The following is a 26,317-nucleotide window of genomic DNA, read 5'->3' on the forward strand; positions in this document are numbered from 1 at the left end:
GTTGTGAGAAATAAAGAGTGAAAAAACTCAGTATTTTGTACTTGTACAATTTAAGAAAAGACAAAAATTATTTTAATCAAATCTGGCTTTGACTAAGGTGTTCTAATTTGAATGGCTAATTTAATCCATAATTAGGTATCGATTTCAAGGCAGCTTTATTGTCAGAAATACAGAATAACTTGAGGCACGCATTTGAAAATTTGGAAGAGCAGTTTTCATGAATAGCTTTTATCAGGGCTCGACAAATAATACAATCTACTCGCCTACGGCGAGTAGATTGCAACCCCAAAGAGCCGGGTTCAGGCGATCCGCGCATGCACAGATTGCCAGACAGCGCGGCTGGTGAGCAGGGCTCACTGAGGTTCAGCGAGCCCTGGCTATTATGTACAGTAAAACTCAAATTGTCCGGCATCCAGTGGTCCGGCACTCCTGATAGTCCGGCAACAACTTGGAACCTGGAAGTGCTCTAGCCAGCCAGACAATTGGAGCTGCTCTGCCCCCAGCTTCCCCAAGTCCGCTGCTGGTCAGTTTCAGCAGTGGTGGACTTGGGGAAGCCCTGGGTCAGAGCACTCCAGGTGAGGGGCAGCGCTATGGGACCAACCCGGCAGCACCCAGCTGCTCTGGCCATCAGCCACTGCTGAAACTGACCAGCGGCTGACTTGGGGAATCCGGGGGCAGAGCAGCTGGAGTGCTGCCAGGTTGGTCCTGCAACACTGCCCTCTCCCATGCTGCGCAGTTCCCCGCCGCCCCCCGCCCCTCCAGACCCTTCATAGCCCCCCTTCCAGTACTCCGGCATATCTGATAATCCGGCACCCCCTGGGTCCTAAAGGTGCTGGATTATCGGAAGTTTACTGTAAAAAGTTTCCTTCATTAACAGTTTCTTTATGATTAAGTCCAAATAACTTAATTAAAAATTCTAACTCATGACTCTAACATGATTTTAAGTATCAGGTGCTACCAACCTTATTAGCAGGAGATTTCAATAGAAATACTGGTTCAGCCTATTTATTTAAATGTTTTATGGGTCTGTAAATATTATATTGTGTTGTGCTTCGTTGGTTTGCTTAGCTTAGCTTACGGTTTACCCACTAAATGTTACACAGTGAATCTCAGTAAGTCTTTTTAATGTGAACATTACATTATGAAGTATACAAAACATTACTCCTTACCTCATAAGGGCAGGGAATATGGTACTGAGCACAATGGTCAAAAACCCATGTGGTCTCCCAGATTCTCCTATACATCTGCTCATAAACATAACATCCAAGAAGTGCCACCAGTGGTACCAGGTATAAGCCACTGAAGACTCCAATTCGAATCATAAACTTCTTTAGCTTCTCTTGGTTTCTACCATCATGCTGTATGACTTGCCGAACATGATTTAAAGAAATAATTCCAGCTAAAAGGAGAGAGAGACCAACAAAAACACAAAAGCACAAAGGCAGAAGGACAAAGTATCGAGATGCATCCAGGTCATAGAGACCAACAAAGCAAACTCCACTGATATTGTCCCCTTCAACTTTGTTCATGGCAAGAAGCATAATGGTGAGAAAACCAGGTATGCCCCATGCAACTGCATGGAACCACATTGCCTTTTGTTCAATAGCTTCACAGCTCCATTTTCTTCCAGCTGCTAAGAACCAAGTGATCGTCAGAATCACCCACCATATAGTTCCTGCCATAGTAAAAAAATACAAAACCATAAAAAGGACAGTGCAGGCTTTGTTTTGAGAGCCAAGAACAACTGTTTCACCAATTTCTAACTTTTTATCTGCCTTGTTACAAGCACTTCTATTTCCCAGCAAAAATCCAATGAAGTACATCAGAGATACTATACTGTAACAGACTGAATAATATATGATTGGCCTCTCTGGGTACCTGAACCTTTTAACATCAATCAGAAAAGTCAGGAATGTGAACAGAGTAGCACAAAGGCAAAAAATTGAAACTATTCCAATGAAGCTTTTGGCAACATCCAGTTCATAATTTTTGAAATACATATTGGGACATGGGGGTGCACAGTGATCAATTCCCAAAAATTTGTAGCTTTGTCCATTAGAGGTTTGCAGATGCCGTGGACACCAAAATCCATAATCCCTTCGAGCCTGCCTTGGGGTCTTGTGTGTTCCATGGACCTTTGTGGTTACAGCAGCAGTGACAGGAGCAGTTTCATCACAATCCTCCAGTCTACACAGATTAAGAAAAGTGAGTGTACATTAATACTCTTTCACTGTCACCCTTATTTTACTGCTATTCTTCCTAAGTGTGAAAAAGCCATTTCAGAGGGTATGTCTACACTACCCTCCTAATTCGAACTAGGAGGGTAATGTAGGCATACCGCACTTGCAAATGAAGCCCAGGATTTGAATTTCCCGGGCTTCATTTGCATAAACTGGGTGCCGCCATTTTTAAATCCCTGCTCGTTCGAACCCCGTGCCGCGCGGCTACATGCGGCACGGAGTAGCTAGTTCGGATTAGGCTTCCTAATCCGAACTAGCTGTACTCCTCGTGAAATGAGGAGTAACGGTAGTTTGGATTAGGAAGCCTAATCCGAACTAGCTACTCCGTGCCGCGTGTAGCCGCGCGGCACGGGGTTCGAACTGCCGGCATTTAAAAATGGCGCCGGCCGGCTTCATGCAAATGAAGCCCAGGAAATTCAAATCCCGGGCTTCATTTGCAAGTGCGGTATGCCTACATTACCCTCCTAGTTCGAATTAGGAGGGTAGTGTAGACATACCCTAAGTGATATATTTTTATACATGTTCCAAAACTTAGTTTATGAAAACAAAGTCAGGTTTCATTTACAAAAACTTTTACTGTAGCTAAATAAAATCTTTAATCTTTAAGTTTAGAAGAACATCTGAACACAAATTATTTAATTTGTAGATTTTTATATCTCGTTGACAAATTAATGTTTGAGAAATAATGCAAGCTTCAAACCACATAAAGATGACAAAGTGTTGAACATCTAGAATATACAGTTAGAAATATCACTGCTTTCATTGTCAGCAATTAAAAATTGGCCAATAGTGGTTTGATTGTGTTTCAAATCACCTACTCTCAAAAGGCTCTCTTCCCAGGGTATCCAATGTCTCCACACTTCTTCCTGCTCCTGTTGTTCTCAGTCTGTAAGGCCCCTTACTGTGCTAATTAATTTGAAATCAAGACATCAAGATGATGAGATGAAAGAAGGGCTAAATCATTCAGGCCAGTGGGAATTTAGAGCATTTTGTGGAAGTCCCAGAGTAAGAGCCATGTAAAATCCATTCAAAAAGGAAGAGGCTCATCACTATAAATGGATGGATGATCTTTTAATATTCGATCTGCCATCACTAATGGATCTGCTTGGTTTCATATCAGTTGATAGCACTTTGCCACAGGGGAAAACGTTCAACAGATGCAGTCAGATGGTGAGGACTATCCGTCATAAAACTTTAGAGGGGTAGCCAAATTACTCTGTAACAGGAAAAACTTAAAAAATAACAAATAGTCTAGTAGTACTGTGACGGGGCAGTGCCCGCGCCCACACCCTGCACGTCCCTGGCGTGCTGGGGAGCAGCAGCAGTCCCATGCCGGTTTCGGCCCTGTGCGGCTTGCTCCGCCGCGGGCGGGGGCAGAGCCCGGGGTGCGGGCTGGCTGGGTATCCCCGGCCCCAGCAGGACAGGGAGACCTTGGAGCCGGCGAACCGTTGCGGCCCGGGACGGCGCAGGCGCCCCTCGGCGGGGGCGGCACCAGCAAAGGAGGGGGGGGCATTCCCGCCCCTGATGCACGAGCCGTAGCGGCGGTGGGACGCTTAAATGAGGCACCACCGCCAACAAGAGGGGGAGGAGACCACCGCCGGGAGGCAGGACAGAGGCATCCTGGGCCGTTCCTATGGAGACCCATGGACAGGGCTGTCCCGGCGACTTGGCAGGGGAGGTAGGAAGCGACCCAGGGCAGGGTGTTGGAACCTGGGGGTTGGTGTGTTGCTGGGTGGAGCTTCCCTCCCCCCACCAACCGGAACTGGGGCGCAGAGCCCCAGTCCTTAGGGCCCTGGGTTGGGGCTCAGAGTGAAGGCAGACCCGAGCCCCCCGACCTCTCCTCACCGGCCAGAACGCCCCCAGGAGTGGGCAAGCTTAGACAGACCAACCCTGCCAGACGTGGGGTAGGATGGTGATAGGGAGCACGCTAGACGGGGATTTTGGGGCTTAGAGCGGAGCGGGGTGGGGCCTGCGCACCCCTGGGGGGGGCATTGGCGCCGCGCCCCTCAACAAGTACCTTAAAGACTAACAAACAAGATGGTATCATGAGCTTCTGTGGGCAAAACCCACTTCTTCAGATGACCAGAGTATAAGTCCAGATCCATGAATAAATAGGGGAGGGAAAGAAGAAGGAAAAAGGTGAGGGGAGGAAAGAAAAAAAAAAAAAGGAGACAGTGAGTAGATAGTTCAAATAGTTACAAGAGGCTGTTAAGAACCTTTAGCACCTCCATTGGTAGGTTGGTTGGTTAGTTCAAATAGTCATTAAATAACTTATCTACTCACTGTCTCTACTAGAGTAAGTTTTTCCTGTCATAAAACTGAGAAGAACTTTGATCTTCATAATACATTACTCAAAATAATCTAACTGAAAAGATAGGAAAAATAAAAAGAGCAGCTAGTATAAAAGTCGAACACAATTGTAATTATTTACTTTTTTTTTTTTTTTTTAAAGTTAAGCTTGTTAGAATTTGGCCAAAATAACTGTATCTGTTTTATAATGACTATTTCAGCGTTAGCAGGTCATGAACTTAATATCCTATGGCTAGACTGTGCAATCTTTACTTGAGTTGGAGCACATTGCTCACAATGGCACTACTCATGTATACAACTACTCACCAATTAGTGTAAAAATTCCACAAGAGAGAAATCCTATTAAGAAGCATGTGGAGTTCCATGATAATGATTTTCAAGTTATTTCCATAACAAATGTGCTCAGTTTAAAATAAGAAAGACTTCTCCCCCCCCCCAAATACTAGATGGACAAACTCAACTTGGGCCCTTTGCTTCTCATGCATTATCACTATTAACAAAGCTTCTTCTGGACAAGTTAGGCTGGCCTGAGAATTCTAGAGACTGACATTTTTTTTCATCGTAAAGCAGGAACATCATGCACTACAGTACAAGCTTATCTTACCAACTTACAAAATTCCTTTATCCTTGTTCTAATAGGAAAACCTCTAAGGAGTCAGGAGTGTCTATAGAATCATAGAGCTGGAAGAGACCTCAGGATGTCATCAAGTCCAGTCCCCTGCCCAAGGCAGGACCAATCCCAACTAAATCAACCCAGCCAGGGCTTTGTCAAGCCAAGATTTAAACACCTATAGGGATGGAGACTCCACTATTTCCCTAGGTAACCCATTGCAGGGCTTCACCACCCTCCTAGTGAAATAGGTTTTCCTAATATCCAACCTGGACCTCCCCCACTAACTTGAGACCATTGCTCCTTGTTCTGCCATCCATCACTCACTACTGAGAACAGCGTTTCTCCATCCTCTTTGGAACCTCCCTACAGGAAGTTGAAGGCTGCTATCATATCCCCTCTCACTCTTCTACAGAATAAACAAACCCAAATCCCTCAGTCTCTCCTCATAGGTCATGTGCTCCAGCCCAGTAATCATTTTGGTCACCCTCCACTGGACCCTCTCCAATGCATCCACATCCTTTCTATAGTGGGGGGCCCAGAACTGGACACAATATTCCAGATGTGGTCTCACCAGAGCCAAATAAAGGGGAATAATCACTTATCTGGATCTGCTGGCAATGCTCCTCCTAATATAGCATTAGCCTTCTTGGCTACAAGGGCACACTATTGACTCTCATCCACCTTCTCAGCCACTGTAATCCCCAGGTCCTTTTCTGCAGAACTGCTACTTAGCCAGTCAGTCCGCAGCCTGTAACAATACTTGGGATTCTTCCGTCCCAAATGCAGGACTCTACACTTGTCCTTGTGGAACCTCATCAGGTTTCTTTTGGGCCAATCCTCTAATCTGTCCAGATCACTCTGGACCCTATCCCTGCCCTCCAGCGTATCTATCTCTCCCCTTAGCTTAGTGTCATCTGCAAACTTGCTGAGGGTGCAATCCATCCCCTGATCCAGGTCATTAATAAAGATATTGAACAAAACTGGTTCAAGAACTGATCCTTGGGGCACTCTGCTAGAAATCGACCGCAAACCTGACATCGAGCCGTTGATCACTACCCCTTGGGCCTGACAGTCTAGCCAGCTTTCTATGCAATTTACAGTCCATTTATCCAATCCATACTCCTTTAACTTGCTGGCAAGAATATTGTGGGAGACTGTATCAAAAGCTTTGCTAAAGTCAAGGTATAGCACATCCACTGACTTTCCCATATCCACAGAGCCAGTTACCTTATCATAGAAGCTAATCAGATTGGTCAGGCACGACTTGTCCTTCATGAATCCATGTTGGCTATTTCTGATCACGTTCCCCTCTTCCAAGTGTTTCAAAATGGATTCCTTGAGGATCCCCTCCATATTTTTTCCAGAGACTGAGGTAAGACTGACTGGTCTGTAGTTCCCTGGATTGTCCTTCTTCCCTTTTTAAAAGATGGGCACTACGTTTGCTTTTTTCCAGTCATCCGGGATCTCTCCCGATCTCCATGAGTTTTCAAAGATAACGGCCAAAGGCTCTGCAATTACATTGGCCAACTCCCTCAGTACCCTCGGATGCATTAAATCCAGGCCCATGGACTTGTGTATGTTTCGCTTTTCTAAATAGTTCCTAACTTGTTTTTTTCCCACCAAGGGCTGTCCACCTCCTTCCCATTGCCTAGTTGCCTAGTGCATTTGACTGGGAGCTGACCTTGTCCGTGGAAACAGAGGCAAAGAAAGCATTGAGTGCTTCAGCTTTTCCCACATCATCATGGCACTAGGGCTGTGTCTAGACTACATGCCTCTGTCGTCAGAGGCATGTAGATTAGACACATAGGCAAAGGCAAATGAAGCCACGATTTAAATGATCGCGGCTTCATTTACATTTACATGGCTGCCGCGCTGAGCCGACAAACAGCTGATCAGCTGTTTATCCGCTCAGCGCGCTAGTCTGGACGCTCTCCTGCCGACATCAAAGCCCTTTGTCGGCAGCCCCGTTATTCCTTGTGGGATGAGGTTTACCGGGGCTGTCGACAAAGGGCTTTGATGTCGGCAGGGGAGCGTCCAGACTAGCACGCTGAGCGAACAAACAGCTGATCAGCTGTTTGTCGGCTCAGCGCGGCAGCCATGTAAATGTAAATGAAGCCGCGATCATTTAAATCGCGGCTTCATTTGCCTTTGCCAAAAAAACAAATCTACATGCCTCTGCCGACAGAGGCATGTAGTTTAGACGTACCCTAGGTTACTCCCTCATCCAGTAAGGGCCCCACACTCTCTCTGATCACCCTCTTATTGCTAACATGCCTGCAGAAACCTTTCATGTTATCCTTCACATTCCTTGCTAACTGTAATTCCAATTGTGCTTTTGCCTTTCTGATAATACCCCTGCATTCTTGAGCAATATATTTATACTCCTCCTAGTTATCCGTCCAAGTTTCCACTTCTTGTAAGCTTCCTTTTTGTGTTCAAGCTCACCATGGATGTCTCCAGTAAGCCAATGTGGTCACCCACCATATTTGCTTTTCTTGCTGCGCATCGGGATGATTTCTTCCTGTGCCTTTAATAAGGCTTCTTTAAAATACTGCCAGCTCTCCTGGACTCCTTTCCCCTTCATGTAAGCATCCCAGGAAATCCTGCCCATAAGTTCTCTGAGGGAGTCAAAGTCTGCTCTTCTGAAGTCCAGGGTGTGTATTTTGCTACTCTCCTTTCTTCTTTTGGTCAGGATCCTGAAATCTATCATCTCATGATCACTGCTTCCCAGGTTATCACCCACCTCTACTTCCCCTACTAGTTCCTCCCTATTTGGGAGCAGCAGGTCAAGCTGCGCATGGCCCTGGGTCAGTTCCTTCAGCACATGTACCAAGAAGTTATCCAAAAGCTTCCTGGATTGTCTGTGTACTGCTGTATTGGTCTCCCAACAGATGTCAGGGTGATTAAAGTCACCCATGAGAATCAGGGCCTGTGATCTGTAAGCTTCTCTCAGTTGTCCAAAGAAAGCTTCGTCTACCTCATCCACCTGATTCAGCGGTCTATAGCAGACACCAGCCACAACATCACCCCTATTGCTTCCACCTCTAAATTTAACCCATAGACTCTCAACAGTCTTTTCTCCCTCTAAGTACTGGAGCTCCGAGCAATCATACTGCTCTCTTACATACACTACAACTCCTCCTCCTTTTCTCCCCCGCCTGTTCTTCCTGAACAGTTTATACCCTTCCATGACAGTGCTCCAGTCATGCAAGTCATTCCACCAAATCTCCGCTATTCCAATCAAATCATAGTTCTTCGACTGGGCCAGGGCTTCTAATTCTTCCTGTTTGTTTCCCAGGCTTCTCACATTGGTGTACAAACACCTTAGATAACCAGTTGATCTCCCTGCCTTGTCCATCCGAATCAGGGGTCCTCCTTCATTACTCGTTCTGCCTTGTGATTTTTCCTGATGTCCGACTTCCTCACTTACCTGAAGGCTTTGGTCACCATCCCCCAACAAACCTAGTTTAAAGCCCTCCTCACTAGGTTTGCAAGCCTGCCCACGAAGATGCTCTTTCCTCTCTTGGTTAGGTGGATACCATCTCTTCCTAAAAATCCTTGTGCCCGGAACAGAGTCACATGGTCGAAGAAACCAAAGCCCTCTCTGCGACACCACCTGCGCAACCACGCATTTACGTCCTCAATTCGACAATCCCTATCCAGACCTTTTCCTTCAACCAGAAGGATGGATGAGACTACCACTTGCACTTCAAATTCCTTGATCCTTCTTCCCAGCGCTACGTAATCTGCAAGGTCATTCTTGGCCGTATCGTTAGTTCCTACATGGAGAAGCAGGGAAGGGGTAGCGATCCGAAGGCTTAATCACTTTCGGAAGACTCTTGGTCACATCCTTAATGTGAGCTCCCGGTAAGCAACACAATTCTCGAGATTGCAGGTCTGGACGGCAGATGGATGACTCCGTCTCTCTTAGCAGGAAGTCCCCGACCACCACCACCTGTCTTCTTTTGGAGGGTGACGGGGTGGTCGTGGAACTCCCATCTCTAGGACTATGCATCCCATGTCTTTTGGTAGATGGTGTTCCCTTCTGATTTCTTCCCCGAGAGGTCCCTGCCAAAGCATACTCCACCACAGTGCCTGTAGAGAGAGCCTGAAAGCGGTTACTTACCTCTACAAGAATGGGGGATACCTGAGTTGGCCTTCTTCTCCTTCTGGAGGTTACATGCTGCTAGTTTTCTTCCTTGTCTTGTACTGCCCTGAGTGGCTCTTCAGCCTGCTGTGCCTGCAGGATTAAACGCTGCCTTCTATCGAGGAAGTCTTTGTCCTCTCTGATAGAACGTAGGGTCGATACTTGGGCTTCCAGTCCTCTAATTTTTTCTTCCATAATGGTGACCAGCTTGCACTTAATGCAGATGCAATCCTTTTTCTTTCTTCTGGGATGAAGACAAACAAGGCACGTGCTGTGCAGGTAACAGCACCAAACCTATCACTATCCATACCTGCCTTCCGTCTGAGAGATTCCTCAGTTGTTATTAAATGCCTCCTTGAAGGGAAGGAGCGTAGTGAAAAGATGTTAAAGAACAGCGAATGTATCTCACTCCCCTTCCCAACTCCCTCTCTAAACTCATTAACAGCCCCTGTTCTAACCCTGTCTATCTTACAGTTCTCATTAGTGCCTGTCACTCTTAACACTAATTATGCTCATTCAGTCTTTGGCCTACAATGCCATTTACTGCTAACTCCAAAGGTATTTTCGTGCTAGTTAAGAATTTAATGGAGAATACTACCTCACTTCACATGAGTAGAAGATAGTGTTAACTAGTAGTATAATTTAGAGAAGCAATGGTTCTTGGAAAAAAATTAAGTATTTGATTTTAAAATATCATTTAGAAGATATACTGAATAAGATTTTAGGATGGCTATTTCTGGAGAACAATTCTAAGAGAGGGTTAAAGCTGTGCTCAGTGGCAGACGTAAAATGCTGCAGAGCTTCAATAACCCATAGGCCTCCATACTGTGTTTCCATTTTGCCACTAACCATGTCCCCTGCTTTTGTGTCCGTACAAACCCAGACTCTCTTCCCTGTGGATGTGCACAGTAAAGAGATGACTTACCATGATCTGGAAGTGCCTACAGGAGTGCAGAAGGTCAGACTAAATGATAATGATTCCTTCAGGCCCTAAGAACTATGAATTTATCATGATCTCTCTGGGAGTTAGAAGAAACAAAGATAAGATTTTTGTGAAATACTGAATCTTGGCATGAAGTAATTATGGATAAAGTAATGGGAGGTTTAATTTGTTCAGCTAAATGGTTAAGATTAAAATAAAAGCATTCTGGTACTTACTGATGAATAGACAGAGTGATTTATATTTCATAGCACTATACAATTAGTCTATGGGAGGATGTACTATTTGGGTCTAAATTTCAGTTGCTGGATTTAGTGTGTGGATGGTGCTGGGTAGTGTTAATGACCTGAGATATAGAAGAGTGGTCGCATGCCCTTCCCCAACAGAGTGGGCGCATCATTTCAAGCACCCAGAGCAGCTGTCGGGAGAGGTAAATTACTGCAGGGGTCAGGGCAGAGACAACTCTGCGGGCAGCTTCTACTCTGTGTTGGACCCAGCTGTTAGTCCAGGGGGGCAGGAGAATGATAGGACTTCTGCTGCTGCAAGGAGCAGTGAGGACTAGATCAGTCCTACCCCAAAAAACCTCCCATGGTGGCAGGAATCTCTGCATACCTGCTTCCTGCCTCATCACTCCTCTACTGTTGGGTAGGAGTCACTGTACGGGGAGATGTTTCCCCTGTCCACCACTTGTGCAGCTGGACACCCAATATCCAGACCCATCATGTCTTATTCCCCCCCCCAAACTTCCACCCTACTAAGCCTAACCCCTGCATCCAGATCCCCACCCTTGCTCCCAAACCACCCCTCGCTGAATCCCATACACTTGAATTCTCATACACACACCCCCTGGACCTGGACCACCCCTCACTGACCCCCCCCCCCCACTCAAACTCCCATCTCATAAAGCCCAAGCCACCTAGCTTCTAGACTCTCCACTGAGCCTCCCCAAACCTGACATTCCCCCCAAATTCCATTCCTTCAATCCCAGACACCTCACCCCCTGATGCTAATCTTCAACTACCTTCACCTGGACTTTTCTGCAGTTATAGTACCCATGCACCCCCCACAAGCTGCCCACACACAAAGTGCCACACTTTCCACCCCCACTCTCCCCAGCCACACAAAACCCTCTCAACCAACACCTTGATCCCTGTACGTACATAGCTTTTCCTGGGCTGAACCTGTCTTCCCCAAATCTGATGTCCAGGTCATAGACAGGGAGGTTCTTGGAGCAGAGTAGGCCCTTGCATTGTGTCAAGGTCAGGTGCAGCCCTCTACTGAGTCCATGACCTGGGGAAGAGGCTGTAGAGCAGGGCTACTCAGCCCACAGGCCTCATGTGGCCCATGGCCCATTTGTTTGGGTTTATGCAGGGCTCACCACACGGCCCACAGGTGGGAGCCAAAACAAAAACGTAGTCAATGTAATGGTCTTCTGTTGATATGTGTTTTAGTAGTTAAATTCCTGGACTATCATTGCTCATAAAAGGTTTTGTCATATGGGTGGAAATCAGGTAAATATTGCATTTTATTACTGTCAGCAGAACTGACTTAAATGGGGCCTGCATGTTGTGTAGTCTTGCCTTAATCTTTATATTCATGCCCATCAGTGTGAAAGAAGCTAGTTGCATATATATGAAACACTTAAGCTGCGGCCCTCAGCAAGTGCTGAGAGTATCATTGTGGCTCCCAGGGCTTCCGAAGTTGAGTAGCCCTGCTGTAGGGTGATCTTCCAAGTCCATGTAGCCAGTGGCCTGTGCTCCCCATTGCCATGCTGGAACCTCCACATGTATTTACAGACAAATACAATTTGCAGACTTTGGCCAAATTTTAAAATATTGTGCACAGAACTTTTATTTTTTGGGATGCAGAATTCCCTCACAAGTAATGGAGGACAGACTTGATGATCAGTTAGTCTTTTCTGTCCTTAAACAACAATTCTTCATAAAACCTCTCAAGTATTTTTATCCCATTTTACAGATAAGGAAGAAGACAGAAATATATGATACTACTAGCCAATCTGCAGGACTTCATTCTAACAAAAGACAAAATCATCAACCAGAAATCCAATAAATCAGTTTAATAAAGTTTCTTGAAGAGAGATTCCTCTCTTGCTCAGATGATCTTCCAAGGTCCCCATTAATATGGGGATTTCTCTGAAGCAACTATTAACACATTCTCTGTCACAAATTTTCAGTTCAACTATGGCTATGTCTAGAGTGCAGTTCTATGCTGCGTCCAAGGAACACGTCTGCTTTTCCAAAAATTTTTTTGGAAAAGCAGACATGTTCTTCTGCCATCCCTGTAAACCTGTTCCATGAAGAAGGGATGGCTTGAAAGAGAAGGTTTTTCTGAAAATTTGGTGCTGTGTAGACATGCCAAATTTTTCATCTTTTGAAAGAAAAGCAGAAAATACACAAAATGCAGTTCACAATTTGTGTATCTTTTTCCGACTTTTCTTTGTAGTGTAGAACTAGCCTATGAGTCAAATCTGGTGTGTCTGAAAATGTCAACTTCATTGCCTGTTAGAATAAAAGGTGTTATACCTGTTACATTCCAGTTCCTCAGGCCAGGTCATCCCAAAAGTGTCTATCAATTGTTTACAGTCCGAGTACACTCTCTCACAAATGCTTCGACAAGGGTGAATCACATGTATTTGCTCAATGCAGGCTGGCACAAATGCTTTGCACAGAAATGTGTGGACATCTGGAGAACAGTGGAGGTTCACAAGAGGAAGAAATGGCTTTAGGAAGAAAAAAGAGATTTTGATTAGTAATTTTTAAAAGAAAATATCAGCAGTGTTAAATGGGACGTTAAAATGTGTTTATTTTTGTAAACATGTAACCACTGAAATTTTCAGCAGTTACGCATTTACACAAGCCGGCTCCCCACTCCTCCTGCCAGCTCCACCTGTCCCCCACCCTTGTGCTTCTGCCTCACAGCACAGGGGAGCAGGCAGCTCTTGGGAGACAGCTTTTAAGATGGCTCCCTGCGAGCACTGAATCCTGCCTCCCACCCACACACTGCTGCCTCTGTGGGAGACAGCAGAGAGGGAGTGGGAGTCTTCACGGGAAACAGCCCCCATGCGCACTGGCTCCTGCCTCCCTCACCCCCCACTGCAGCTGATGCAGAGTTGTCGGTTAACTGTATACTCAGGTACACATTTACTTCCCTACACTAAGAGTAGTCTATTTTTTGTGAAGGTTCCAACTTCTTGATCAAGATAGGGTGACTTGATGTCCTGTTTCTAAAAGAAAAGTCCCCTACTTAAGCCCACCTTTTTCTTAAAAACAGGCAAATTGTCCAATATTTTCCTGTTTCCCCCCCTTTTAGTACTGGCAGGTCCTGCTGCTGGCCAGATCCCTGCTGGCCAGTTGCCTTCCTACCAGCATTGAGTGTGGGGAAGCGTTCAGTAGCCAACAAGGCAGGTGAGAGTGCAAAGCTGGTGGCAGGGCAAAGATGCAGCACATGGAGCTGTCCGCTCTCCCTCCCGGTTGATCAGTGCAGCCTTCATGTTATAGCCAGCTCTCAGCCTACCCTTCCCCTTCTGAGGACCCAACGGTGGGGCAGAAGCAGCTGCTGCCTGTCATAAATGAAGAAACTGACTCCAGCCTCTACTCCAGGGCTGGGCAAAAGATGATCCGGCCATGAGAGCTTCAGCCAGTGCAGTCCCCCTCCCCGCTCCCACATCACTCTAGAAAGCTGGGTGCAGGACCACATGTGTGTTTGTGAATGCTGAGAGCCTGGAGGGGGGTGGGGTAAGAGGCTTCTCATGCTGCACCTGCCCCCAGTAGCTCCCATTGACTGGTTTCCACCAATAGCACTGCCTGTTTGCAGGACAGGCAGCATGTGAAGTGCCCCTCCCACTTCATCCCCCAGTTCACAACAAACATGGCTCCTGCAGCTCCCCATAGCACATACAGGGGCTGGAAGGCAGGGACTCTGGCTAAGGAACCTGCTGAACTGCTGGCTGGGAGCCAGGTAAGGTCTCCCAGCCAGAGCCTCTCTCTGGCACCCAGCCCCTCCCTCCCCCAACCCTTTGCCCCTCTTGTCATGTAACCCAAACCACCTGTACCCCGGCACCAGCCCCCAAACACCTTCCCAGGCACTGCATCCCCTCCTCAGGTCACAAACCTCTCTCAGACCTTACACCCCAATCTGCTAACCCTGGTCACAGCCCAAATCCCTGCATCCCCTCCAGCACTCCTGACCCAAGTCACAACCCTCTCCGTGGCTCTGCACCGCCTCCTCACCTCAGTCTGTTGCCCCAGGTCACAATCCCCCACTTCACCCAAACTCCTTCCCAGATCCCACACCCCAATCCCTTACCCCAAGCTCCCTTCTGCACCCAAACCCCATGCCAGACCTCCTGCACCACCTCCATTAATATAATGGAAGAGTGCGGCCCTCCATCACTTAGCAAGTTTTTGGAGTGCTTCCCTCCCCCCCACCCCACCGCCTTCAAAAATTGTCCACCCCTCTCTTAATGGCTTAAGGTAGAAAAAGATTCTTTTAAACAATTTCTTTTTGAGTATTGCACATATCAGACTCTGATCTTAATGACTTTTTAAAATCCTGTATTACTAATTAATACATGGTAAACTGTATTGCATGAAAGCCAGATTTTTGCTATTACTCAGAAGCAGCAAGTACTAGGTGTGATATTAGCTGTTTTGTAGGATGAAACCTTATTTGCAAGATCTTTAAAAGAAACTACATCTGTTAAGAAAGGCATATGATACACGTACTCCAAGGTCTTAGGAGTAACCATGTTAGGCTACATCTAGACTACAGGCTTCTTTCAGCAGAAGCTTTTCTGGAAGATATCTTCCAAAAAAACTTCTTAAAGAGCATCCACACTGCAAAAGTGCATCGAAAAAAAACAATCTGCTTTTTCAAAAGAGAGCATCCAGATTGAATGGGCGCTGTCTCGCATGTAAGCTGTGATTGCTATGGACAGAATGGCCACCAGGGCACCTGTGCTTTTTCCCCCTCTTTCCCCCCCTCTTCAGAAAGAACTCCCTCTTCCCCATCCACATGCCTTTTTGCGAAAGAGCTCTTTCACAAAAAAGCTTCTTCCTCGTAGAATGAGGATTACTATTGCCAGAAAAACCCCTCTGTTCTTTCAATTTTCTTGCAGAAGAACACAATTGCCGTGTGGATGTTCAAGTTCTGTCAGAAAAATGGATGTTTTTCCAACAAAACTCTGTAATGTAGACATATTCTTAGTCTGTAACTAAAAAAAAAAAAGCAAGCCACTTAAACAACAATGGTCCTATAGCACCTTAGGCTAACAAAAATATATTAACAGTATCATGAGCTTTCATGGGCACAACCCACTGCCAAGCATTGTGTTTATTTAATATGAAATCAAAAAGAAAATCATCATAAGCATTGCTCCCTGTTAATTATCCCTTGCTTTAATATATTTTCTTCCACACGTATGGACTATTTAAAATATATATTTAGAGCTATGGTTTTTGTTAGTACTGGTGGGTGCACATCCACACACGACTTCAATATTAGTATTGGACAGAAGAAATTTCAACTGGTCCAAGGATGGAAAATCTTAGAGGGAACACTGGTTTGGCTTAGAGGGAACACAGTGGGTAACCCCAAAAGGAGCTCTACTTCCTCTACCTTTTCACGAATAACTTCATCCTCTGGATTAGGTCTTTCTGCTGCCTCTGTACCCTCCAGAGCATACACTGGGATCTTGGCGGTGGAGGCAGGGTCATCCCTGAGGATAGCATCCAGTGCCTTACAGAAATGGTAGGTCTCAAGTGCAGCACCAGAGTAGTGGTTTGCCTACTTTGCCTCAGTATGCTTGCCTCAGCTCCTTTCTTTGCTTGGCCCTTTTTGCACAAGCCTTGAGAAGTGTACCCATAGGTATCCCAATTCCCACAGGAAAGTGCAGCTGGGACTGCATGGACTTCTCCCCACCATACTGATCATATCCAAAAGCACCAAGCTGATCCAAGTGGTGAAGCATTTGATGAGGTACGCAGCCATGATCACTTGAGAAGACATGAGCCAGCAAGCAGGAAATAGAATTTAAAATTCTTGGGGCTTGCAAGGAGGAGTGGATTATTTTTTACCTGGTTGTAGGGTACTGGAGTTCAAATTGCTGACCAGAGCAGTCAGGGTGGGCATTGTGGGATACCTCCTGGAGGTTGAATAAAGTGGTTAACTTGTGTGGACACCAGGCCTCCTTTGTTTGTCAATAATAAAAAGGAAGGGAAATGAAAAGTTCCATAGGAGCAAAAGTATTGTGTGTCAAAACCAGGCTCCCTCCCCCACAAACAAAAGCCACATCAGTGTGTATGCACTCACTACTTTGTTGCCAAAAGGCAGCTTTTAGCGATTTGGCAAAGCTATAAGTGAAACACTTATAGCTTCTTCTCCAGACAACTTGATAAAGTACCAATTCAAAAGAAGATCCTTTATCTCTGGACTGCTTGGATTCTTGCAGGGTAGAATAGTGGTCACCAACCCGACAATCAGTGAGGGTTGGGGGTTTTGGGAGGAGTTTTTTGCTTCTCACTTGTGTGGTCCCCAACTGATTTTTCTGTGGGTCAGTGACCCCCAACCCAAAAAAAGGTTCCCCACCCCTGCCATAAAGAAAACATATCCAACACAAAAGGTTCAATAATATTTTACTCTATTTAAAATGAAGTTTGATAGACTAACATGAGAAAGTTACAATGCTTAATTGGTTTAACTTAAATTAAACAGTTCTACCCAGCAGCAGCAGCACTAGCAAGACGGCTCAGGTGTAATTAATGGTGAGTTTTCATTAGCAACAGGTAGTCCATGGAAAGGTTTGGAGAGGGTGGGGACCTCAAGGAAGGGGTGGGGTCAATCTTGGCTTGCCCGGCAATTTAAAGAGTGATCGTGGGTGTAAAAAGATTGGAGACCACTGGGGTAGAATAACTGAACAAGATGACACAGATCAAGTTATTCCAGGCAGCCCTGAAAACACTTCTGGGAAACTGGCAGATTACTACATCTCTGCTATCATTTTGGATTTACAAAACTGACACCCATTTTTGTATTTTACCTGCCTTAACCTCTCAACTAATTGTTTGTTAGTTTAATCATAGATCTGGCTGTCAGCATGGTCTTGGGAATAAGTTGGAGTATTAACAGGTATGGGTAAAATGACTGGTCTCTTGGGACTGAAGGAAACCTGATACAAAAAACAAACAAAAAGATCACATTGTATAAATCACAAAGTTCAGTTGGTCCAGGTAACAAGATATACTGGCAAGGCTAAGACGACTATCTGGGACTCCATGGTAAGACTGGTAGAGTGATCCAGGAATTCACATTTGTTACTGGCTTGAAGTCTTAATTACAGAACACACCACCAGTTTAGGGCATCTGCCCTTTCTTCCCAACAGTCTGTGCAGAGTTAGATAGTTGTGAGCCACTCCGGACAGTGTGACGTATGTATTCAAGATAATTCTTAAGTTTTAGAAATATCCACCTGTTTCAACATCTAAAAACATTAGGTTGCTCAAGTGCTATCAATTTACTGTCTTTCTGGAAAGAAATTGGATACGGTAATCAGATAGACAATGTAGCTCAGTATTCAAATGCCAGAGAAAAAGAATCAAAAAGCTATTCTAAGTCAAATTTTTATTTTAAGAAAACAGGTTCAATTGGCAATAATTATGTTCGCCATCTGAGGAGACTAAACTTAACTTTGAAAGTCTCCTGCCTTGCATGTAACTACCAAACTATTTCCTCTACCTGAAGAGGTCATTCAAGTTAATTTTAGGTTCTATTACTATTTCTTTATATTTAAAATTTTTAAGATTTGATATTTGCAATTAGACTCTTCCATATTGTATTATGTCCTGATCCTGCAAGGGCTTACATAGGAACTGCCATATTGGCTCATACCAATCAATGGTCCATCTAGCCTTCTGACAGAAGCCAATGCACATTGAGGGGATGTCATTGCACAATGAGAGGATGTTTTCAGAGAACTATCCATAAGGAATCCAAGATCTCTTTCTTCAGTGAGAACAGCTAATTCAGACCCCCATCATTTTACATATATAAATGGGATGTTTTCCAATGTGTATCTGCCATTTTCTTGCCCAGTCACCCAATCTTGTGAGCTCTCACGATTGAATCCCTCATTACCTGTCTCTTCCTAATAACTCAAGTTCCCTCCACTGGCTCAGTGCAAGTGGACACTGGTGCTCACTCTATAGGTGCTCATTCTGTGGGTGATTGAGGGCTAGAACACCTATTAAAGCACCTGCTAGTAGCCAAGCCTCCCTGCCCCCACACCTCTTACCTGTTGGCAGCCTCGCTGACCAACTCCTGACCTCCCTGTACTTCCGGAGCATTGCTAACAGCTGATCCATGGTGTTCAGGAAGCTCCATGAGGAAGAAGGAGTGGGCATGGAAGAGGCAGAGAAGGCACATGGGGGAAAGGCTGGAACGGGGCGGGGAGGGGAGGGGTGCAACAGGGTAGAGCAGAGTTGGGAAAAGGTAGGAGCTTCTGAGAAGAGATAGGAGTAGGGGCAGGGCTGAGCTCCTTCAGCTAGAGGGGAAACCAGCACCTACTGAGTGGATATCTTGACAACATCATCTGGAAGGAAGGTCCCAACAATGGGATTATTTCCCTCTGCTTCATACATGTTTAACTTTAAGTACACGAATAGCCATACTGACCTGAAGTTACAAAAGGCATAGTACATGTTCTACTGACATGCTTACCACCAGAAGTGAAAGATTAAATCTTCACTAGGACTGAACACAAAGTTAAACAAAGCCACCTGAATCACTACCTTAAGGGCCAGCAAAAAGTTAGCATTACAACAACCACACCATACAAATTATGATTCAAAACAGTTTCCCACCTTCTACCTGCATTGCTGTTATAAGCTATTTATTTAAAACTCTATACTAAAGGAGGAAAATAAGTTAGCTATCTTTCATGCTCCTACATCTGTTCACCTCCTGATCTTTCAGAGTGATTCTAAGGAGATACAGCCTACCACTTCTGTGGAAAAAGCAAACCACTTTGACATACTAATAGCAAGCTGTCCAGTCTTATTAGCAAGACGTAGGATAATTTGTGTAGCACTTGTCTGTTTTATATTCATAATTCAATTTCTTTTCACCTTATTATATTAACATCTTAAACCCAAGTCTTTAAATCTCTTACATGGCTAGTGTGCCACTATTATTTGTGAAATCTATGCTGTACTATATAGCATAGATTTCACAAATAATAGTGGCATACTAGCTATGTAAGAAATTTAAATACTTTAGTGTACTGAGGTTTAAGATGTTAATATAAAGATCATGGAGTAACTATATTGGCTATGTTGTATATGCCAAGATGTACAGCATACTATGCCACCATCCACAAAGTTTTTCTATGTTAATCCATGATCGTTATCTTCTTCCTTAAAATTGAGTGAAAGTTATCTGGAATATCTATTTGCATGTCAGTGTGTTAACATTTTAAGCCAGTCATTTTACAGATTTCGACACTCATCATTTGCAGCCAGTGCATTTCTTTTCTCCTACCAACCCCCTCCTTGTGCTGAAGATATATTGCACCTTAAAAGCAAATATCAGTGTCTCTCAGTTGCATGGATCTGTTCTTCAATGTTAAACCAATCAAGATAAAATTGAAGTTGAGAGAGAAATCTATCAGAGAAATTAAATTGATTAAAATTACAGAAGGGGAAAAATAAAGTGGTTTTTAGTACTGGAGTACTTTTGTTATGTTCTGCCCGGCTTCAATAATTCAAATATGATTTTTAAAATCTTACAACAGTCATTCATTTTCCGGCTGCTGCAATTAGATTAATTTAATTCTCCACCATAATCATAGTTAACGGGCACATGGAAAAATCAGATAAGAATTTTTTCCTCCATTCCTTAGCAGTGCAGGATTGTGTCCCTATACAAAAAAAAAAAAAAAAAAAAAAAAAAGTGGAAAATATCCCAGGATTTAATTTAAAAATAGTCTGGAAGTGGCCTTGCATCATTTCTTTCTATATGAAAGAATGACTCTTACAAGCAGGAAGTTTTCCTGATATCCAGGACTATACTGAAGTTGGAAAAGGTACAGAAAAGGGGAAAGGAGTGGGGGTGGGGGGGCTGGGAGAAGAGGAGGGGAATTGAATAGCTTCCATGTGAAAAGACTAATAAGACTGGAATTTTTCAGCTTGGAAGAGAGACAGCTGAATAGGGATAGAATGGAGGGCTATAAAATCATTACTGGGGTAGAGAAAATAAGAGTAATTTACTTCTCATAAAAAGAGAGCTAGGGGTCAAATGAAGTTAATGGTCAGATTTCAAAGCAGATAAAATGATTTCTTCACACAATGCACAGTCAACCTGCAAATTCTTTGCTAGAGGATGTTGTGAAGACCAAGACTATAATAGGATTAAAAATGAACTAAGTAAGTTCATGGAGGATAGGTCGATCGATGGCCATTAGCCAGGAAGGGTAGGGATAGCATCTATAGCCTCTGTTGCCAGAAGCTAGGAGAGGATGATGGGATAGATCACTCAAATACCTATTCTGTTCATTCCCTCTGGGGCACCCAGCATTGATGGAAGACAAGTTCCTGGGCTTAGGTATCCAGCAAGCCTTAGATTTGACCCATTATGCCTTTTTAGGTTTTGTCAACAGGGATATGTCCATCATAGCTATAGCAGAATAGTAGTTTATTCTGACTATATAATGTAAAGATGGAATAAACTAGTCTGCTATAACTGAAGGTCAATTTCCCTGTCTAGACAAGCCCTAAATCTTGAGTTTCTCAAGGTCACACAATTACTGAAAAACAGTTTAGGCTACTGCTAATATTCATAGTAGATGCATTAAGAGATCTATCTATACATTCCTAATTTCATGGGTTATAGACTTGATTGCAGTCACTCCTTTCTGAAAATTACTACATCTCCTAGAAGGGGGAAGGAAGCTTAAGCCACACCCTCCCCACCCCCAGTTTCCCTAAGTCCTAACATCCAAGGTGGTAAGGGCAAAGCCTGAGTCCCACCACTCAAAGGCAGGAGGATCCCAATGTTGAACCCTAAGAGCTTCAGCCCTAGGCAGGGGCCCTGTAACCAGTGCCTCTCCACCCAAGGCTGAACCCCTTTGACTTCTGCCTCAACGCCATGCAGCTGCCAGTCTAAAGACAACCCTGGCAACCCCAATTAAAATGGGGTCTGAGACACTTTAGGGTTCTGACAGTTTGAGAATCACTGCTTACTTGCTGGCAAGTTAAGATATATGTAAATCAATTCTTCCTGCTCATAGATGAGTCTTGTTTTTCCTTCTCTTAACTCCCTTTTATCAAGGTCTGTGTGCTGATAGTCTGAAATTGCAAACATCACTTTTAGAAATAAATGTGATTGAGGTAATATCTTTTGTTGGACCAACTTCTGTTGAGACATAAGCTTTCTGTCTTACAAAGAGCTGTTCGTCAGGTATGGGAAATGTACTCAGTGCTACAATTAAATAGAAGATGGAATAGATTGTATTTGTGCTAAACACATTTCAAGACAATTCAAAAATAAAGCAATTTGCTTCCTCCTGTGACTGGAAAGGATTTAAGGGTGACAAAAAGCTGGGAAAGGGGTTCAAGTGGGTCACTGAGTGTTGTAATAGACAAAAAAAAAATTCAATGTCTTGGAGTCTATTTTTTTTAATATCTAACAAAATTATTAATTTAAGCTCCTATGGTCATCTTTTGAAGATGCTATGCAAATTTCCTTTGAGGAAGAAAACAGGTCAGATGGACCAGTGGTTAACCGCAGCTCTGTGGACCAGCAGCAGGCCACAAACCCATGTCTGCTGGGCCATGCCCCCAGATGCTAATGAGCCCACCCGCTGGGGTTCCCCATGCAGCAGGAGGGCAAGTGGCCGAACAGATGTGCTGTGGCTGGGGCCGGGACCGCAGTGAGGCGAGCTGACGGCTCCAAGCAGGGAAGCGCTCTGTGCTCAGCTGGCAGGCAGCAGCAGGGCTAGGGGAGGGAAACGAGACAGGCACCGCGGGGGGGGGGGGGAGGAGAGGGGAGAAGGACACTAAGGGGCACTGACATCCAGGATAGGGAGCTGGCACTAGGGGAGTTTGGGGGGTTGAGCTTGTAATGAGAGGGGCCTAGGGGCAGGGCTGGCACTGTGGACAGGACTAATATTGGGGACTAGGACAGGGGCCTCTGGAAACAGGACATTGCAACTGAGATGTTTAGGGCATGGGGCTGGCACTAGGGGACTGAGGGTGAGAGGCTGGCACTAGGAGGTTGGGTGCAGGGGACTCTGGGGTCAGTGGCCGGTGCTGGGGGGGAGGGAATGGAGGGGTGAGGGTCTCTTGGGGTTAGGACTGGTACTGGGACCAAGACTTCTTATACCAGGGACTGGCAAACCTATTCACAAACTTGGCAGACCAGTAACATTTTATTTGCATATCTGAATACTCGTTTCCATAATGAATATGCAAATAAAATGTTGCCAGTCTGCCAAAAGTTTGTGAATAGGTTTGCCAGTCCCTAGTATAGAAAAGGTTGGGAACCATTGAGATAGTGTGATCTCTGTGTGTTAAGTACTCACCTACAGTCAATAGTTTGTCTTTGTTAAAACATGCCTGGAAACTTAAATTAAATAACTATCCACAGCAGGCAGACCGCTTTCAGCCCAACTCCAATTTGGAGCAGTGCCCCGCATGTGCCCCCTTTGGCCATGATTTTATATCCCTATATTCTTTCACCTTATTTGTTAAAATAACCAGTTGGAGTTCGAGTCTTTAACTGACATTTTTCAATCCTGTAACCTCCTTGAGGCTTTAAACCCTCTACAGTTAGTCAACATACTTCTGACTAGAGGACACCCAACTTAGTCACAATATTCCAGCAGCAAATGCTCAAGCAGACACACTGATAATGTAACTTCCCTGATCTTACCTTGTTTATACACTCCAGACCCCCATTAACATTTTTACCATAGAGTTCCACTGGAAGCTCAGAGTCAGTTGATTAACTACCACACCCTCCAAATTCTTTTCAGAGTCACTGCTTCTCGGAATATAGTCCCTCTCTTGTTTGTTCTTCTTGTTGGCTTCCTGAAAAGTGGTCTCACTTATGATACTAACAGAAAACTGTATTTGTTGTTGTATTTAGGTCTACTGTAAAGCACATCAGCCAACAGAACCTCAGTTATGAGCAGAATTACAAGCTTACCAGTCTACCACACCCCTTATTTGGATCAAGCAAGGGAGACAAAAACAAATCTCACAAATACAGTACATTAAACATAAACTACTAACACAAGAGGAAAGCGGCATTTTTTCTGCATCATAAAGTTTCAAAACTACATTAAGTCAATGTTCAGTTGTTAGTAATTCTGAACTTTTCAAAAGCTTACATCTTGGAAGTGGAGGTTTGTAGCTGAGGTTCTATTGTAACAACAGTCCCTACCCTAAAGAGGATAGCAGTTTAGCATGTTTCCATTGTGATTTAAGAAACAGGGGAGGGGGGAACTTTAGGTGTCAATTCTGTATCAATTTAGTAATAAACTTTGCTATGTCACCCATCACCATATACAAATACCCCACCTATATTAATGAGTTAGCCACACAATTGTGCTGCAAGGTAGGGCAGTGGCATGCCTATTTACAGATGGTATGCTAAGGCAGAGCACCCTCACATCATCTCATAGCAATGAAGGCTTTAAAAATAATAATTCCACCATGGAATATTCCCCACATCACCCTGTGGAGGGAGAAGATAAGAGGATGGGGAAAAAAAGAGCAACCTGTGCCTCTACACTAGCTCTGATCCCCCTCCATATTTCCTTGGCTCCAGTGAGGTTATACAAAAGAGCTTATTCTCTCTTTGTGAATGCCCAGGGGAAAATGAAGGTGGACTATATAGACAAAGTAACATAGAGCTACAGGCTATCATCTATACCACAAAGCCAGAGAAGAGGATATGCAACCTTAAGCCACCCCACTGGACTGCCAAGAGAGATCTTGTCTGGAGGCCTCCAGAAAGTCAAAGACAACGAGAAAAACAAAAAATTGTGCAAATAAGGGAGGCCAGACCCTCTTTCTGCACATAAAGCTGCATATCAAGGGTCCCCTCCATGCACAAACTTGTGGAAAGTCCGCACAGAAGAGGTATGTGACAAAGTCAGAATTAGATCCCAAATCACATTATTTCAGCCCAGTGTCTTAAATGTTCCTGCTTTCTGGATCTTGAAAAAAAAAAATACCAACAGCTACGAACAATTGTACGGATCATTTTCATTGCAAGGGGGGTGGGAATTAAGACAAATTCCTTCAGAATATAAGCTTCCATTTACAAATAATTGGTTTCTACTCTTTATGGTGGCAAGGATAACCATCCAAACATTAACTTATGCACAAACTCCAATCCTTCTGCCACTACAGAGCTGTCCCAAGCAGGAGCAAAATTAACATTAAACAACTCTGGTTAGTTTCATAGGGCTCTTCTGCTCTATTCTTCTTCCAGCATTCATTATCCCTGAGAAAAGCTCCAGCGCCTAGCACCAATACTGAATTGGCATGGTTTTCAATTTCACTGCTGCCCAAATGGTCCACATAAGGGTGAAATTGATCACAAGCTAGGATGGGCATGGCCTGAAATCTACTACCAAAAGACTCTTTTCTTCCCAACTTGCTCCTCAGTTACTCAACCCCTCTGGTAGCCGTTGAAGAATTGGTCACTGCTATTCTATTCTTTTTTGAGCCTCCCTTATTGGGTCCAAAGCTCACATCAAAAGCGCTTGACTTTCTTCTGGTGCCCCTCTGCCACCTCTATATTTTGATTAGCTTCTAGATAGTACCTGTCTAGTAAGTATTTCAAGCCTTGTATTAGGTTCCCCCTCCCTCCTACCTATTAAATCATTATTAAAAACAGGTTTAAAACTTGTTTTACAGGTCACAAGACCATTCCTACCACAGTAACAGCTGACAATATTTTTCTGCAGATGGTAACTTTCTAGAAAAGCTAAGTTTTCAGAAGCAATTTGTTGGGGGGGGGGGGGGGGGGAAGAGGAGGTAAAAAATGCTTCTCTTGTCAATTGTCAAAAACCAATGCATTGTTCTTTTTAAGAAAGTGAAGTAAGGATGAGGACAGATGTGCTCAGGAGGAGTCCAAAAGGGAACTTAGTCATTTTTGTACTCTTTGGATTCTGGAGAGTCAAGGTTCTACTTGCCACTGGGCATAATTTAAGCATACCAGGGAGTTGGTCCAAGTTCTGAGAACACTGCCTCTTTTGTCTATGGGCAGGTCTGTGACACTGATAAGCCCAGAATAATCATAGTGGTGTTTGCTATTGTCTCCTACGGGCATGTCCATTCCTTCCTAAGCCACTTTCCTTGCACACAGAGGCTTGCAAGGGTCTAAATAGGACAGCCTACAGCTATAAGACACCCTTTCTTTCCATACAGGAAGCTGGAGCAATTTCAACTCTTCCAATTGGGCAGCCAGTTTTTACATTACCTACCTTCCAAGTTTTTCAGAATATCAGAAATATTTAGCTTGTTTACAAATCATTCATTTCAAATTGTTTCATTACATTACAATACAGAGTAGGGCAACTCACCTCCATTTGGACAGCTGCAGTGTCCTGGTCATAATGTCCCATCATATTTGGAAAAAATGTCATATTGTAAGTCATTCCTGCACATCTGGGAACAGTAACTGGTTCACATGTGAACAGACTGTGCCCTTGTATAAGGGTTAAGATTAAACTGTAAGTCACAAAAAATAAAAATATTCCCATTTTTGTTAAGATTTCTGATTTTGGCACATCGTTTGGCCAGTGGTTACAGAGATTTTTTCATATAAAAAGAGTGTCCATCTTTATCTTTTCTTCATCTGGAAAAGCCTGGATTATGAATAGCGAAAAGTTGGTCAAGCTCCTTGCTTGTCATGGGACTGTCCCATGCTGAACAACCTTGATTTCTTGAAAGAGTTTTCTTATTTGTGAACTGTAAAAACAAAAAAGGTATATTACACAAACTTAAAAAACAACAAATTGTCTGGTAGCACTTTATAGACTA

General features: G+C 44.2%; 1 protein-coding gene across 4 annotated transcripts in view; it reads right to left on the reverse strand.

The window, feature by feature from the left end:
- Nucleotides 1–26,317, reverse strand: part of FZD6 (frizzled class receptor 6) — a 38,537-nt gene that overhangs the window by 10,284 nt on the left and 1,936 nt on the right. For 3 of the 4 annotated variants that reach the window (XM_075920246.2, XM_075920245.2, XM_006122396.5), the window contains exons 2-4: nucleotides 25,858–26,245; nucleotides 12,794–12,990; nucleotides 1,170–2,187 (exon numbers count right to left, since the gene is read on the reverse strand). In XM_075920246.2, coding sequence (XP_075776361.2) covers nucleotides 1,170–2,187; nucleotides 12,794–12,990; nucleotides 25,858–26,037 — 1,395 coding nt within the window. In that variant the 5' untranslated portion in view covers nucleotides 26,038–26,245. Of the gene's footprint in view, nucleotides 1–1,169; nucleotides 2,188–12,793; nucleotides 12,991–25,857; nucleotides 26,246–26,317 lie in introns of those variants that run through there. The other variant, XM_006122397.5, reaches the window with a different exon arrangement.

This window comes from Pelodiscus sinensis, chromosome 2, assembly GCF_052426305.1.
Source record: "Pelodiscus sinensis isolate ZL-2025 chromosome 2, ASM5242630v1, whole genome shotgun sequence".
NCBI lineage: Eukaryota > Metazoa > Chordata > Testudines > Trionychidae > Pelodiscus > Pelodiscus sinensis.